This window comes from Hemibagrus wyckioides, linkage group LG06 (genome assembly GCF_019097595.1).
Source record: "Hemibagrus wyckioides isolate EC202008001 linkage group LG06, SWU_Hwy_1.0, whole genome shotgun sequence".
NCBI lineage: Eukaryota > Metazoa > Chordata > Actinopteri > Siluriformes > Bagridae > Hemibagrus > Hemibagrus wyckioides.
The window spans coordinates 112,816-127,657 of NC_080715.1; the positions used below are offsets into that span (position 1 = coordinate 112,816).

Sequence of the window (14,842 nt, forward strand, 5' to 3'; positions counted from 1 at the left end):
CGCAAACTCGGCTTGCTGCGAAGACCAGGCCTTCAGTCCTCGGCGTTGCCTGATGCCGGTGGGCGGGAGAGAGGACGTCACAAATGGTGTTCGAGGAAGCGGATGCGCGGTAAACGGGCGGGTGTCCGTGCTAGGCTAACAACAAACCCTAGCCAGCCGGCACTCCCTTCCATCATCTTGTCCATCGTCTGCTCACTGGATAATAAACTGGACTACATCCGACTCCAGCGAACTACACGGCGTGAGTACAGAGACTGCTGCGTCTTTGTTTTCACGGAGACGTGGCTCAGCGACAGAGTTCCGGACGCCGCCATTCAGCTAGCCGGGCTAACCGTGTTTCGTACCGACAGGAATGCAGCTCTGTGCGGTAAGACTCGCGGTGTGTTTACATCAACACGGAATGGTGTAAGGACTCTGTGCTTGTTTCTAATTACTGCTCATCGCTAGTGGAGTTTGTGACTCTTAGATGCAGACCTTTTTATTTACCCCGGGAATTCACCACCACTTTCATTATCGGAGTGTACATTCCACCCAGCGCTAATGCTAAGGAGGCTCTGTGTGAGCTGTATGGAGCTATTAGCGAGCTAATAACAGGCCTCTGGTGAAAAGAAATCCATTCTAACAATGTACTCAAAGTCGTTACACCATTTACGAAACTTTTCCCAGTCACACTGATCAAAAGTTACGATTTCAGTAACGCTCCTCCAGTGGATGTGCCCCAGTCCAGATAACCTGAAAAGCGCTACGTCTGCTGATTCCGCATTGAAAAAAAACCCGGCTGTACAACCGTTTGACAACGACCAATACTGAATATGTTTATGCTCTAAACTTTTTGCAAATCTCCCCAAAGTAGATTTCAGCTTCTTTGGTGCATCAGGACAAGTGGCCATAGCTGCGCTCAAAGAATCACCGATATTTCACAAGTAGAGACAGAGTATTTCAAGGGAAAAATGGTGAGTGTGTCTTTATTTTTCAAATTTTGTGTGTGTGTGTTTGTCTGTCTGTCTGTCTGTGTGTTTGGCTGTAAATCCATTTAAAGTAATGACTTTAGACCTCACACGCACGCGCACACATAATTTATATTGTTCATTACTTATTGCACTACCTCTACCTGTCATCTGCTGCTATAGTTACATTTATGTTTATTTCTATTTGCACTACCTCAACTGCTGCTGTTGTATTTTTGCACAATATTTTTTTACATCATTTCATTTTATCTTATTTTATTTCACTTACATTCCATTACACATGTTCTTTTCTTTCTTTTTCAGTGCTAAGTGTCCTGTGTTCTTTTGTGTTGTCTTTCTTGTATTTATTGTCTTCAGCACTGTCTTGTCTATGCTCTGTTTGCACCGAGCTGCACACTGTGCACTTTCTTAAGACAAACTTCTGTCCTAGCTAGGTGGTGTTTTTTTGTGTTGAACTCTTTGTTGTTGTATGTTTCTGTAGCACCAGGTCCTGGAGAAACGTTGTTTCATTTCACTATGTGCTGCGTCAGCTATATGTGGTTGAAATGACAATAAAGCTTCTTGAATCTTGAATCTTGAAGAATTTTGCTCTCTAAGGCTGAACATCTCTCTAGACTCACTTATGCAGCTCTATCTTTATATATTATACACTTTAAATAAAATGAAAAAATGTTATTGGATTTTGTGGAAGAACAACAGTTAGGACACTGTCTTCTTAACCTTATTCTTCTTTACATTAAGAAACTAAAAAAAACATTTTACTTGGTGACTGGTCAAATATCAGCAATAAAAGTTGAGCTATCTGATTATTGGGTTGCTGTATAACATTAGTAACGTTAATATAGAATGCTGCTCAAGAGATACACTGATTGTTAGCTAACTAAAGCGTAACTAGCTCTGCATGACATAATTATTTAATTTATTTACATAAATACACAATAAAATCCTTCACTGTTGAGAGCTAACATTAGATTTCATTTTATTTCATAGAAAATGGCTAATCTGATGACCACAGGACATGCTCACCTCTACATCTTCACAAATATGATGTTGAATTCTTGTAAGAAGAAATCGTATGTTACTGAGGAGGCAGAGCAAGAATCTGAATATTAAAGACTTTCTTACTGTATATATATATATATATATATATATATATATATATATATATATATATATATATATATATATATATATATATATATATATTCACACACTATATTGCCAAAAGTATTTGCTCACCCATCCAAATAATCAGAATCAGATGTTCCAATCACTTCCATGGCCACAGGTGTATAAAATCAAGCACCTAGGCATGCAGACTGTTTTTACAAACATTTGTGAAAGAATGGGTCGCTCTCAGGAGCTCAGTGAATTCCAGCGTGGAACTGTGATAGGATGCCACCTGTGCAACAAATCCAGTCGTGAAATTTCCTCGCTCCTAAATATTCCACAGTCAACTGTCAGCTGTATTATAAGAACGTGGAAGTGTTTGGGAACGACAGCAACTCAGCCACGAAGTGGTAGGCCACGTAAACTGACGGAGCGGGGTCAGCGGATGCTGAGGTCGCCAACTTTCTGCAGAGTCAATCGCTACAGACCTCCAAACTTCATGTGGCCTTCAGATTAGCTCAAGAACAGTGCGCAGAGAGCTTCATGGAATGGGTTTCCATGGCCGAGCAGCTGCATCCAAGCCATACATCACCAAGTGCAATGCAAAGCGTCGGATGCAGTGGTGTAAAGCACGCCGCCACTGGACTCTAGAGCAGTGGAGACACGTTCTCTGGAGTGACAAATCGCTCTTCTCCATCTGGCAATCTGATGGATGAGTCTGGGTTTGGCGGTTGCCAGGAGAACGGTACTTGTCTGACTGCATTGTGCCAAGTGTAAAGTTTGGTGGAGGGGGGATTATGGTGTGGGGTTGTTTTTCAGGAGCTGGGCTTGGCCCCTTAGTTCCAGTGAAAGGAACTCTGAATGCTTCAGCATACCAAGACATTTTGGACAATTCCATGCTCCCAACTATGTGGGAACAGTTTGGAGCTGGCCCCTTCCTCTTCCAACATGACTGTGCACCAGTGACCAAAGCACAAAGGTCCATAAAGACATGGATGACAGAGTCTGGTGTGGAGGAACTTGACTGGCCTGCACAGAGTCCTGACCTCAACCCGATAGAACACCTTTGGGATGAATTAGAGAGACTGAGAGCCAGACCTTCTCGTCCAACATCAGTGTGTGACCTCACAAATGCGCTTCTAGAAGAATGGTCAAAAATTCCAATAAACACACTCCTAAACCTTGTGGACAGCCTTCCCAGAAGAGTTGAAGCTGTTATAGCTGCAAAGGGTGGACCGACGTCATATTGAACCCTATGGATTAAGAATGGGATGTCACTTAAGTTCATATGCGAGTCAAGGCAGGTGAGCAAATACTTTTGGCAATATAGTGTATATATACGGCAAATCATCAAGGTAAACGGGAAACCGGTGACAAGGCGGGAAGGCAGCACAATATGGAGGGCATGGCACAAAGTACAAGGGAATACAAACAGAAAAAGCAGACTCCACCAATTCACCTGCCAGCACCCCCTCCAGTGGTCTGGCAGGGAACTGTCCCAGTGATTTCTGACAGGTGCATTAGGTAAGATTAGGTATCTAACAGTGGGTTTGACAATTGAATGGTTAACCCATGCTCATGAAGCTCCGCCACCAGAACCTAGAGTACAGTGCCGATAAAATAAGTGACAGGAGGCACATTAAAACACAAACAAGACCAAAAGTCAGTTTTCCAAAACAGAGTTCTCTCAGTGATTTAATACATTTGTGCTAAAGCCATTCGTTAATCTGTTTAATCTGTTTTTGTTTTTTTTAAATCACGTTGTAGATAACTTTCAGGTTATAAGGAATAATAAATGGAATACTGCTCCTTTAAGTAGGTGTTGTGTGCTGTTTCTGATGTAACTGATGACTGTAACAGGTTATAACGTGTCTCTGTAAATCTCCTCCTATTAAGGAAGTGTTGAGTCTGAGACGACTGCAGTCCTTCATAAACAGTCTGCAGTGTTCTGCTCTGGTGAGATTTGGTTTATTCTCAGTTTATGGAGAAATCTTTCGCATTGATATAACTGTGAAAAGAAGTGATTACTAACTGGACCTACATAGGTGTTGTTTAATTGTGAATCTCTGAGTGTTCGGACTGGAGAGAACAACAGCAGCAGTAAAATAAAATGGCTTCTAAGTTTTCAGAGGAGGATTTCTCCTGTCCTGTTTGCTATGAAATCTTCAAGGATCCTGTTGTTCTGCCCTGCAGTCACAGTGTGTGTAAAGTGTGTTTGCAGCAGTTCTGGGAGGCCAAAGGATCCAGAGAATGTCCTGTATGTAGGAGGAAGTCATCTAAGGGTGAACCTCCCATAAGCTTGGCCTTAAAGAACCTGTGTGAGACTTTCTTACAGGAGGGAAATCAGAGCTCTTCATCAGGGTCTGAAACAGTCTGCAGTCTGCACAGTGAGAAACTCAAACTCTTCTGTCTGGATGATCAACAGCCGGTGTGTTTGGTGTGTCGGGACTCAAGGAAACACACCAACCACAAATTCTGCCCCATTGAGGAGGCAGTAACAGACTGTAAGGTAAATAAAATGTACATCTGAGGTCATGCGTCATGTAAAAAAAAAATGAGAAAGAAGGTTATATTACCTAACAATATCTATAGGTTCAGTATTACATTTGCTTTTTGAATAGTTTATTCATATAATTATCAAATCTGTGAGTCTGCAATTCCATCATGTACAGATTTTCATCATCTGAAGTGTCACCTTCATGAATAGGAGCAGATATATAATGTATAAAATGTTCTTTTGCATTTGGTGTATTTTAAAATCTTCATTCAGTGCTTGTTAAAGGAGAATATACTATAGATAATATTGTCACATTATTTATAAACTCATATTGAACATATTTACAGTTAAACCCTCTTAATAAACAGTGATCTGAGTTAATGATGTGTACAATAAGAGCTGAAACACAGAGTCTCCATGCAGTGTGTTGATTTGTTTCAGGAGGAGATCAAAACTGCACTGAAGCCCCTACAGGAGAAACTGAAGATCTTTAAAGACTGTAAACTGAACTGGAGTCAGACTGCAGAACATATAAAGGTTACAATCAATAACATGGTTTTGATAGAATTCTATTCTCCATCATTGTAAAATCAGTTCTATTTCATTTGATTTCCTCTTCACTGCAGATTCAGGCCCAACACACAGAGCGTCAGATTAAGGAGCAGTTTGAGAAGCTTCACCAGTTTCTACGAGATGAAGAGGCAGTCAGGATCACTGCACTGAGAGAGGAAGAGGAGCAGAAGAGTCAGATGATGAAGGAGAAGATTGAGAAGCTGAGCAGAGACATATCATCTCTTTCAGACGCAATCAGAGCCGTAGAAGAGGAGATGAGAGCTGAAGACGTCCTGTTCTTACAAGTGAGGATCATTTAGTCAGTATTTATACTGTGAGAAAGTCAAACTTCTTTCCATCATCAGAAACGTCACATTTCAGTGGTGTAAAAATGTAAATCATATCCACTGATATTTGCTTTGTTGTTTTCCAGAACTACAAGGCCACAGTGAAAAGGTGAGTGATGTGGTTCCTGTCTCTCTGGTTCTCTGTGTTTCTGAATCCAAAGCCACAGCAACACTGACTCCTGAATGTTTTTGCAGAGCCCAGTGCACACTGCAGCATCCAGAGGAGCTTTCAGGAGCACTGATCCATGTGGCAAAACATCTGGCCAACCTGAAGTTCAGAGTCTGGGAGAAGATGCAGGACACTGTCCAATACAGTAAGAGTCTTTCTTTCTTTCCTTGAGTAAGTGTGTGTGTGTGTTAACTATTAATTTCTTTTTCTGTTCTTTTTGGTTACTTTTTTTCTGCTTTTGTTATGTAGAAAAGAAGTTACTCTTGTGATATTATTATTAATGTGTTCATTTTTATTTTATGTGATTTGAGGGAACTTTTATTTTGAAAGGCTTCTATTGCCCTCAGACTGTTCAGTGTTCGAAGAGTGAGCAGAGGGACTGAGTGAAAACATGAAGAGTTTCAGTGGTTTATAAAAGTTTTAGAGTTATCATAGAATTAGAATTGTGATAATGATTGGTTACATCTCTAATTTAAACACACTCTGAAAACTGCATAAGGCAAGTTGTTAATTTTGTAATTACAGTTATCATTTCTTGGTTTCTATAAATGTTAGCTTATTCCATGTGAATGTAATGTTCAAGTTAGCTTAGCTCCATCGTGTGTGTGTGTGTGTGTGTGTTTTCAGCACCTGTAACTCTGGACCCCAACACTGTTCATCCTAAACTCATTGTATCTGATGATCTGACCAGTCTGAGACGCAGTGATGAGAAACAGAAACTTCCTGATAATCCAGAGAGATTTGGTAAATGTTTGTGTATCCTGGGCTCTGAGGGCTTTAACTCAGGGACACACTGCTGGGATGTTGAAGTTGGAGACTGTACACTCTGGGGTGTGGGTGTGATGACAGAATCTGCTCAGAGGAAGGGGGAGATATACTCCAAAAATGGAATCTGGTATGTGAGGTATTATGATGGTAAATATTGGGCACGTTCTACACCACAGAAATCCTCTCACCTCTCAGTAGAACAGAAACTCCAGAGGATCAGAGTGAAACTGGACTGGGACAGAGGAAAGCTGTCATTCTCTGACCCTCTCACTAACACACACTTACACACTTTCACACACACATTTACTGATAAATTACTGCCATATCTATATGTTTCTGGTAAAGAATCTCCTCTAAAGATTCTGCCACTTCATATAAATACTGATTACTAAAAATTATATGTCAAATTAGATTCCATATTATTAAATGAAATTAAAGTGATTTTGAGTTAAAATAATGGTATACTCTGAAATAAAGAAATAATAAATCAAATTAATGTGACATTAAGTGTAAATTACTAGCATGTTTTCCTCCACTGCTTTCAGTTCAGGGCTTCAGCAAACAAATAAATCACAAGAGGAAATTAAAATAATAAAAGTCTGTTTAAATGTAGAATTTGAAATCTGAAATAGATGATTTAATTTTATTGATGTATTTCAAATCATTTGAAATAAACAGAGACTTTGAAATCTCAAGTATTTACTGTATTTGTACTTGTTAGCCATCTGGAAAGAGGTACTGAATCATTCGAACCCGCACAACCTGTTGAACAGCTTCTTCCCTCAGGCAATCAGGTATCTCAACAGAGAACTGAACTGAGTTGGACACGGACGAGCACATACACACACAAACATGCACACATACACACACAAACATACACACACAACTGAGAATTGTTCTCAACAGAGAACTGGACTGTGCTGGACATGGTGTTGTACACACACACACACACGCACACAACAGAGAGCTGGTCTCAAAAATAGAACTGAGCTGGACACACACATACACACACACACAAAATTTGTCCTGTTTACTTACACACGTCACTTTTACATTGATCTTGTTTACACTTTAAATATTTTATAAATACTTTTAAATATTTATAACTGTTCACTTGGTCACTTAACTAAATGTATCTGTTTTAACTTAAATTACTTTGTTACTTCTACATGTATATTCACTGTATTAACCTGTTTCTATCCGTCTTTGCACCCACTCATAACACTGTTTTTTTGCACAAGAGTCGGCGTTATATGTCTTATGCTAAAGCTTATGCTAAAGCTTATATGTCTTAAGCTTATATGTGCTAACACTAAAACTAATGCTACAGCTAATGCTAATGGCTGCAGACAGGAAGAGACTGCCAATACCGGAAATGTGTTCATCTCCGAGCATGACGTGAGGAGAGCCTTCAGGACAGTGAACACCAGGAAAGCAGCAGGACAAGATGGAATCTCAGGTTGTGTCCTCAGAGCCTGTGCTGACCAGCTAGCACCAGTGGATCCATTACAGTTCACCTACTGCCCGAACCGCTCACCTGGACACTAGAAAAAGGAAAATTATGTTAGAATGCTGTTTGTCGACTACAGTTCAGCGTATAACACTATAATCCCCTCCACACTCACCACCAAGCTGGAGCAACTGGGACTCAGCCCATCTTTGTCAGTGGATCTCCAATTTCTGGCAGACTACAGGCAGTAAGGATGGGCAGACATGTCTCTGCCTCACTCACCCTCAGCACTAGAGCCCCCCAGGGTTGTGTTCTGAGCCCCTTGCTGTACTCTTTGTACACATATGACTGCATGGCCACTACCAACACCACCAAAATTATCAAGTTTGCTGACGACACCGTTGTGGTCGGATTGATCTCTGACAACAATGAGATGGCCTACCTGGAGGAGATTAAGACTCTGGAGAACTGGTGTCAGAGGAACAACCTCCACCTTAACATCAGCAAGACTAAGGAGCTGATAGTGGACTTCAGCAAAAAGCAGGAGAGGAACTACCAGACCCCTGTAATCATGAGAGCCCAGTGGAGAGTGTAGACAACTTCAGATACCTAGGTGTTCACATCACGCAGGACCTGTCATGGTCCTGTCACATCAACACTGTGGTGAAGAAGGCCGGCAGCGTCTCTTCCACCTCAGACACTTGAGAGACTTTAGAGTGCCTGCTAAGGTGCTAAGGAACTTTTACTCCTGCACCATAGAGAGCATCCTGACGGGAAACATCGCAACCTGGTTCGGGAACAGCAGGTTGTGCAAGACAGACGAGCTCTTCAGAGGGTGGTGCGATCAGCTGAGCACATCATCAGTACCAAGCTCCCTGACCTGCATTCAGTCACAACAAGCGGTGCTGGACCAAAGCCAGGAAGACTGTGAAGGACCTCAGCCATCCCAACAATGGACTTTTCTCTCTGTTGAGGTCAGGGAAGCACTTCCGCTCCCTGAAGACCAACACAGAGAGACTGAAGAGAAGCTTCTTCCCGCAGGCTATACGGTCTCAACCAGAACTCCACATAGGACTCAACTGATTGGACTTGCTATGCTTCCTACACACGTGTTTAAAAACACCAGAACCAACCACACCGTACATTTGCACATTACAGGACTGTGGTATACAATACACAATACATAAAACATAAACATATATGGCAGATTCTGCTCCCGTTTATACACAAAGAGGACTTGTGTACATCTGCACTTTAAAGATGACAATACCAATAGACAATACCACTGTTTCTCATCATCTCATCAACTTATTTCACTACATGAACACCCCGTACTGCTGCTGTCTGCACCTTGCACATTATTGCACACTATTCACTTTATATAGTTCTGTATAATACAGTTGTTTACATTTTACATTTCTTTACATATATTCTATATTTTATATACATATTCTGTATACATACACTATATTGCCAAAAGTATTCGCTCACCCATCCAAATAATCAGAGTCAGGTGTTCCAATCACTTCCATGGCCACAGGTGTATAAAATCAAGCACCTAGGCATGCAGACTGTTTTTACAAACATTTGTGAAAGAATGGGTCGCTCTCAGGAGCTCAGTGAATTCCAGCGTGGAACTGTGATAGGATGCCTCCTGTGCAACAAATCAAGTCGTGAAATTTCCTCGCTCCTAAATATTCCACAGTCAACTGTCAGCTGTATTATAAGAACGTGGAAGTGTTTGGGAACGACAGCAACTCAGCCACGAAGTGGTAGGCCACGTAAACTGACGGAGCGGGGTCAGTGGATGCTGATGCGCATAGTGCGAAGAGGTCGCCAACTTTCTGCAGAGTCAATCGCTACAGACCTCCAAACTTCATATGGCCTTCAGATTAGCTCAAGAACAGTGCGGAGAGAGCTTCATGGAATGGGTTTCCATGACCGAGCAGCTGCATCCAAGCCATACATCACCAAGTGCAATGCAAAGCGTCGGATGCAGTGGTGTAAAGCACGCCGCCACTGGACTCTAGAGCAGTGGAGACGCGTTCTCTGGAGTGACGAATCGCGCTTCTCCATCTGGCAATCTGATGGACGAGTCTGGGTTTGGCGGTTGCCAGGAGAACGGTACTTGTCTGACTGCATTGTGCCAAGTGTAAAGTTTGGTGGTGGGGGGATTATGGTGTGGGGTTGTTTTTCAGGAGCTGGGCTTGGCTCCTTAGTTCCAGTGAAAGGAACTCTGAATACTTCAGCATACCAAGACATTTTGGACAATTCCATGCTCCCAACTTTGTGGGAACAGTTTGGAGCTGGCCCCTTCCTCTTCCAACATGACTGTGCACCAGTGCGCAAAGCAAGGTCCATAAAGACATGGATGACAGAGTCTGGTGTGGATGAACTTGACTGGCCTGCACAGAGTCTTGACCTCAACCCGATAGAACACCTTTGGGATGAATTAGAGCGGAGACTGAGAGCCAGGCCTTCTCGTCCAACATCAGTGTGTGACCTCACAAATGCGCTTCTGGAAGAATGGTCAAAAATTCCCATAAACACACTCCTAAACCTTGTGGACAGCCTTCCCAGAAGAGTTGAAGCTGTTATAGCTGCAAAGGGTGGACCGACGTCATATTGAACCCTATGGATTAGGAATGGGATGTCACTTAAGTTCATATGCGAGTCAAGGCAGGTGAGCGAATACTTTTGGCAATATAGTGTATATACCCTACATTACTTTATTTATATTTTATTCTATTTATATTATATTTTATTTGTATTTACCTACTGTGGACGGTAGTTTTTATATTTTATATTTCGTATTTTTATATTTTACATTTTATTCTTCTTCTGTCTTGTGCACTTATGTTGTATGTTTAGTTTGTAAAGAATGCACCTATGTAGGAAAAGTTTTGTTCTATGTTTGTCCGTGTCACCTGTACTTTGTTTTCTTTCTATGTAGCACCTCTGGTCCAGGAGGAACGTTGTTTCATTTCACTGTGTACTGCATCAGCTATATATGGTTGAAGTGACAATAAAGCTTCTTTGATTTTGACTTTTGACTTTTTGACTCTCACTTGTAGCCATCTATGCCAATATCAAGATGCTCCAGTATCTCCACATCACCCAGTTTCTCTCAGTGATCACACCAGTTAATGGTTGAACAAGCTTTCATTTACATTTACATTTCTGGCATTTAGCAGACGCTCTTATCCATAGCGACGTACAAAAGTGTTTCAAAATCTCTATCAATTAATATGTTAACACTGGTTCAATAGGTCACAAATTTAGGATATTATTAGCCTAAAACTGAGGTTTTTTTTTTTTTTTTAAATGTATACATATTTAAAACGTATAACACATGAATTCACCACCGCTTTCAATTTTGGAGTGTACATTCCCCCCAGCGCTAATGCTAAGGAGGCTCTGTGTGAGCTCTACGGAGCTATTAGTGAGCTGCAGAATGCTCACCCCAACGGACTGTCCATCATCGCCGGAGATTTCAATCATGCAAATCTCAAAACAGTGCTCCCTAAATTCCATCAGCATGTGGACTTTGCTACGAGAGGGGTGAACACGCTGGATGTTTTTACACAAACATTCCCAGCATATATTGTGCAGAGCCCCGCCCCCACCTCGGCTACTCAGACCACATCTCTTTGATGTTGATTCCAGCATACAGACCACTTGTCAGACGCTCTAAACAAGTTAAAACCTGGCCAGCAGGAGCCATCTCTGCTCTTCAGGACTGTTTTGAGTGCACTGACTGGGACATGTTCAGGGAGGCTGCAACCAATGGTGCCTCTATCGACTTTTAGGAATACACGGCAACAGTGACCGGCTACATCGGGAAGTGTATCGATGATGTGACTGTCTCCAAGACCATCACCACACGCTCCAACCAGAAGACGTGGATGACTGCAAAAGTGTGTGCTCTCCTGAAGTTGAGAGACTCCGCCTTCAGAGCAGGGGACAGGGCGGCCTTAAAAACAGCAAGGGCCAAACTGTCCTGAGCCATCAAAGAGGCGAAGCGCATACACGCCCAGAGAATCCACGGCCACTTTCAGGACAGCGGTGACTCGCGGCGCATGTGGCAGGGCATTCAGATGATCATGAACTACAGGACAACATCACCTGCCTGTGACAGTGATGCCTCCCTCCCAGAAACGCTGAGTAACTTCTACACTCGGTTCGATGCACAGAACATTGTAACAGCGAAGAAGACCATCCCTCCTCCTAACAACCAGGTGCTCTGTCTTTCCACAGCTGATATGAAGAGGACTCTTCACTGACATCTTCAACATCTCCCTGAGGTTTATCGTACCAGGGGGTGTATAGGGAGGGAGGTGTGTGTGGAGGTACAAGGTGCGAAATGCGAATTAGCATATGAATGAAACCACCTTGAATGTTCTACAGTACCTACTGGATGAAAGCACAATTTTCAAAACAGAAAGATCACCTGTGATTGGCTGAGACATGTGTTGCTATTGGTCAGTCTGGGCAATTATAATACTTGTAATTCATATATATATATATATATATATATATATATAATTATTTTATTTATATTTATTTATTATATTAATCTATTAAATTTGTTAAAGATATATTATAACAATATAGGTGTCATAAAGGCTAATAGTAAATATTAGGAAAACAGACATTTGGGAGAGACATGTTGATAAAATGTAAGAGTTTTATTAAATAGACATATGAAATATAAATACACAAAAACTAGCCAGAGATTATTGTCATGGCATCACGTTTGGCATCAAATGTCTTTTTGCTGCCTAGGGGTCGTAGGTATGCGGGTGGTGTTCTGTTAGACGGATGCCCAGTTCACAGACGCCGGTGATGCAGTGCTGCATACTTTGAACTGGCTTCTAGGCTCATCTGCAGCTTAGCCCACAGATTGCTCAGCATCTGGCTGCGGAATGATGGAGGTCTCACAATGCACCCCGAGACTCCATCATCGTCTTCTTCATCTGACATCATGTCAGCGGTGATTCCCCTCCAGAAGTCCACTTCGTCCACAGCCAGTACACTTTGCCTCACCTCCAAGAGCTGAAAACACAATTGTTACATATAATAAGCATAAACATGTACATCATTACAGTTTATACTAATACAACAGAAATAAGTAAAACGAATTTAATTCTAATCTGTCTTACCCTCTTTCTCTTCTGGCGACTCCAGGCTGAGGTCTTATTAGCTGCAGCCACACTTGCTAGGATGTACCAGAAATTTCTATGCACAGTCTCATAGTATGTCTTGCAGGCAACTGGAAAAAAATGAATGGGTTTTTTAAAAACTACAACCAACCAAACACAACTACACAGATAAATAACAAAAACAGGATTAAGAACAACCACAAGGTGACAAAATGTAATAACACTTTACACTTTATGTGGCTTGGACGAACTTTCGGTTCTAGCTCTGTGTTGTTCTTGTGTTTGAACTCTATGTTGTATGTTTCTGTAGCACCAGGTCCTTGTTTCATTTCACTATGTACTGAGTCAGCTATATGTGGTTGAAATGACAATAAAGCTTCTTGAATCTAACAACTAAATAACAACAACACAGTGAAAATTGCTTACCAACAAAGTCATTTTTATCCAGGCCTTCATCAATTCCGCGCTTATGGACAGTGGTCCCACTAAAATGAGGTGACCATCTCATTATATGGCGAGCTTAATCTGTGGAGGCAAAACGTACAGAGTTAAAACAACGTGTTTATTTGCTTCTGAAACAACACAGTGCATGTTAGTCCATATCTTTAATCCGTACCCGTGCTCCGGGTCATAGCATCTACAGTTTCCTCAGAGTTGTGTAGCTGATGGACTGCCTCCTACAAAATACAAGTCAAAATGCTTTGTTACAAAACTTACACTGGTTTTGCCAAATGAAAGCATGGGTTATGTCGTTAGAAGAATTTAGACTTACCGCGATTTTAGGACTGTGCAGTTGCCTCTTCCTCTTCGGTTCCTTGGCTAGCCATTGTAAACAGCAAGGTAAATGTAAAGAGTGAAGAAAATATAAAGAGCGGAGGTAAAAATGAAAATGGTAAGAAAATTCCAGGAAAGAGTAACATCTCTGTTTGTATGTTTTGGTTCCGCGCTTTGTCTCGTGACCTCGTCTGTGATTGGAGGAACAAACCGTGTCACCGTGACCTAGCACCCGATTGGCCGAGGCTCATCACATGCAAAGTAACGTAACCAGGAAGAGCTCGGAGAGCATTAAACTGTACAGTGGAGCCTCTGTCTCCATTCCAGCAAACAATCTTGGATGAGGATGACAGAAATGCGATGTTGACCATGTAACATCAAATGTACCCTGAAAATTGTATAACTGAGATTGACTGTTTTGCCCAGACATGCAAAAGGGTAACCCACCATTGACCCTGTAGCAGAACCACATTTCTCCCTGTTGAGCACATTGCTGGAAGATGTGTGTTAAATACATCCACTGTGCATTTAAGCAAATCAACAGAAAGAGTTACTGTAGTCATGCCACAATGTACAGTGGTTGAGGTCTAGGAGTGCTGTGAGGATCAGACTATTTTCTTAAAATGTTATACTATTTTTTTTAACTTTATGTAATCATTTGCTATATAATTTGTTAGTTGTATACAATAAAAAGTATTTTCTGTAATGAAAGTGAAGTCAGCTGAGCGTTATTGACATTCTACTACATGTAGGAACATGCAGTGGAACAAAATGTTTTATCTCTAAGGACCAAATTACACAATTTCACTTTCACTTCACTTTCATTAAATGTGTTAGATAAATAAACTGAATTGATAAAGCATTGAACAAATGTGGATTTTCTTTATTTTGGTATGGTTGTTTTTAAAAGAAAAACTTGTTGTATATAATTATATAAATAAAATTAAATATATGTACATAAATAAAACAAGACAACATTTAACCACAACCATACCAAAATAAAGAAAATCCATGTTTTCAATGCTTTACATATATTAGGCCTGTC

At 41.2% G+C, this 14,842-nt stretch overlaps 2 protein-coding genes across 4 annotated transcripts; one reads left to right on the plus strand and one right to left on the minus strand.

Annotated features, from left to right (window-relative positions):
- Nucleotides 1-935: 935 nt before the first annotated feature.
- LOC131354348 (zinc-binding protein A33-like) lies at nt 936-7,004 on the plus strand. 3 transcript variants are annotated; one of them, XM_058391890.1, is made up of 8 exons: nt 936-953; nt 3,975-4,034; nt 4,414-4,587; nt 5,017-5,112; nt 5,202-5,432; nt 5,561-5,583; nt 5,670-5,788; nt 6,271-7,004. In XM_058391890.1, the coding sequence occupies exons 1-8, from the start codon at nt 951-953 to the stop codon at nt 6,801-6,803; spliced, it is 1,239 nt and encodes a 412-aa protein (XP_058247873.1). In that variant the 5' UTR covers nt 936-950; the 3' UTR covers nt 6,804-7,004. The 3 variants fall into 3 exon arrangements, with proteins under 3 accessions (XP_058247873.1, XP_058247872.1, XP_058247871.1); XM_058391889.1 differs by lacking the exon at nt 3,975-4,034 and having other exon boundaries at nt 6,271-7,002; XM_058391888.1 differs by lacking the exon at nt 936-953 and having other exon boundaries at nt 3,851-4,587; nt 6,271-7,003.
- Nucleotides 7,005-12,595: 5,591 nt separating this feature from the next.
- Nucleotides 12,596-14,652, minus strand: LOC131354350 (uncharacterized protein C14orf93 homolog). The gene is made up of 5 exons (XM_058391892.1): nt 13,796-14,652; nt 13,640-13,700; nt 13,450-13,548; nt 13,024-13,133; nt 12,596-12,916 (listed from the first exon to the last, which is right to left on the minus strand). The coding sequence occupies exons 3-5, from the start codon at nt 13,529-13,531 to the stop codon at nt 12,692-12,694; spliced, it is 417 nt and encodes a 138-aa protein (XP_058247875.1). The 5' UTR covers nt 13,532-13,548; nt 13,640-13,700; nt 13,796-14,652; the 3' UTR covers nt 12,596-12,691.
- Nucleotides 14,653-14,842: the final 190 nt, after the last annotated feature.

Bases quoted from the DNA above. Each gene is read 5' to 3' on its own strand.
- LOC131354348 (XM_058391888.1), top strand. From the start codon at position 4,189: ATGGCTTCTAAGTTTTCAGAGGAGGATTTCTCCTGTCCTGTTTGCTAT. The intron at 4,588-5,016 runs GTAAATAAAATG...GATTTGTTTCAG, and splicing joins AGGCAGTAACAGACTGTAAG to GAGGAGATCAAAACTGCACT. The intron at 5,433-5,560 runs GTGAGGATCATT...GTTGTTTTCCAG, and splicing joins AAGACGTCCTGTTCTTACAA to AACTACAAGGCCACAGTGAA.
- LOC131354350 (XM_058391892.1), bottom strand. From the start codon at position 13,531: ATGAGATGGTCACCTCATTTTAGTGGGACCACTGTCCATAAGCGCGGA. The intron at 13,134-13,449 runs GTAAGCAATTTT...ATTTTTTTCCAG, and splicing joins GGATAAAAATGACTTTGTTG to TTGCCTGCAAGACATACTAT. The intron at 12,917-13,023 runs GTAAGACAGATT...TTGTGTTTTCAG, and splicing joins GTCGCCAGAAGAGAAAGAGG to CTCTTGGAGGTGAGGCAAAG.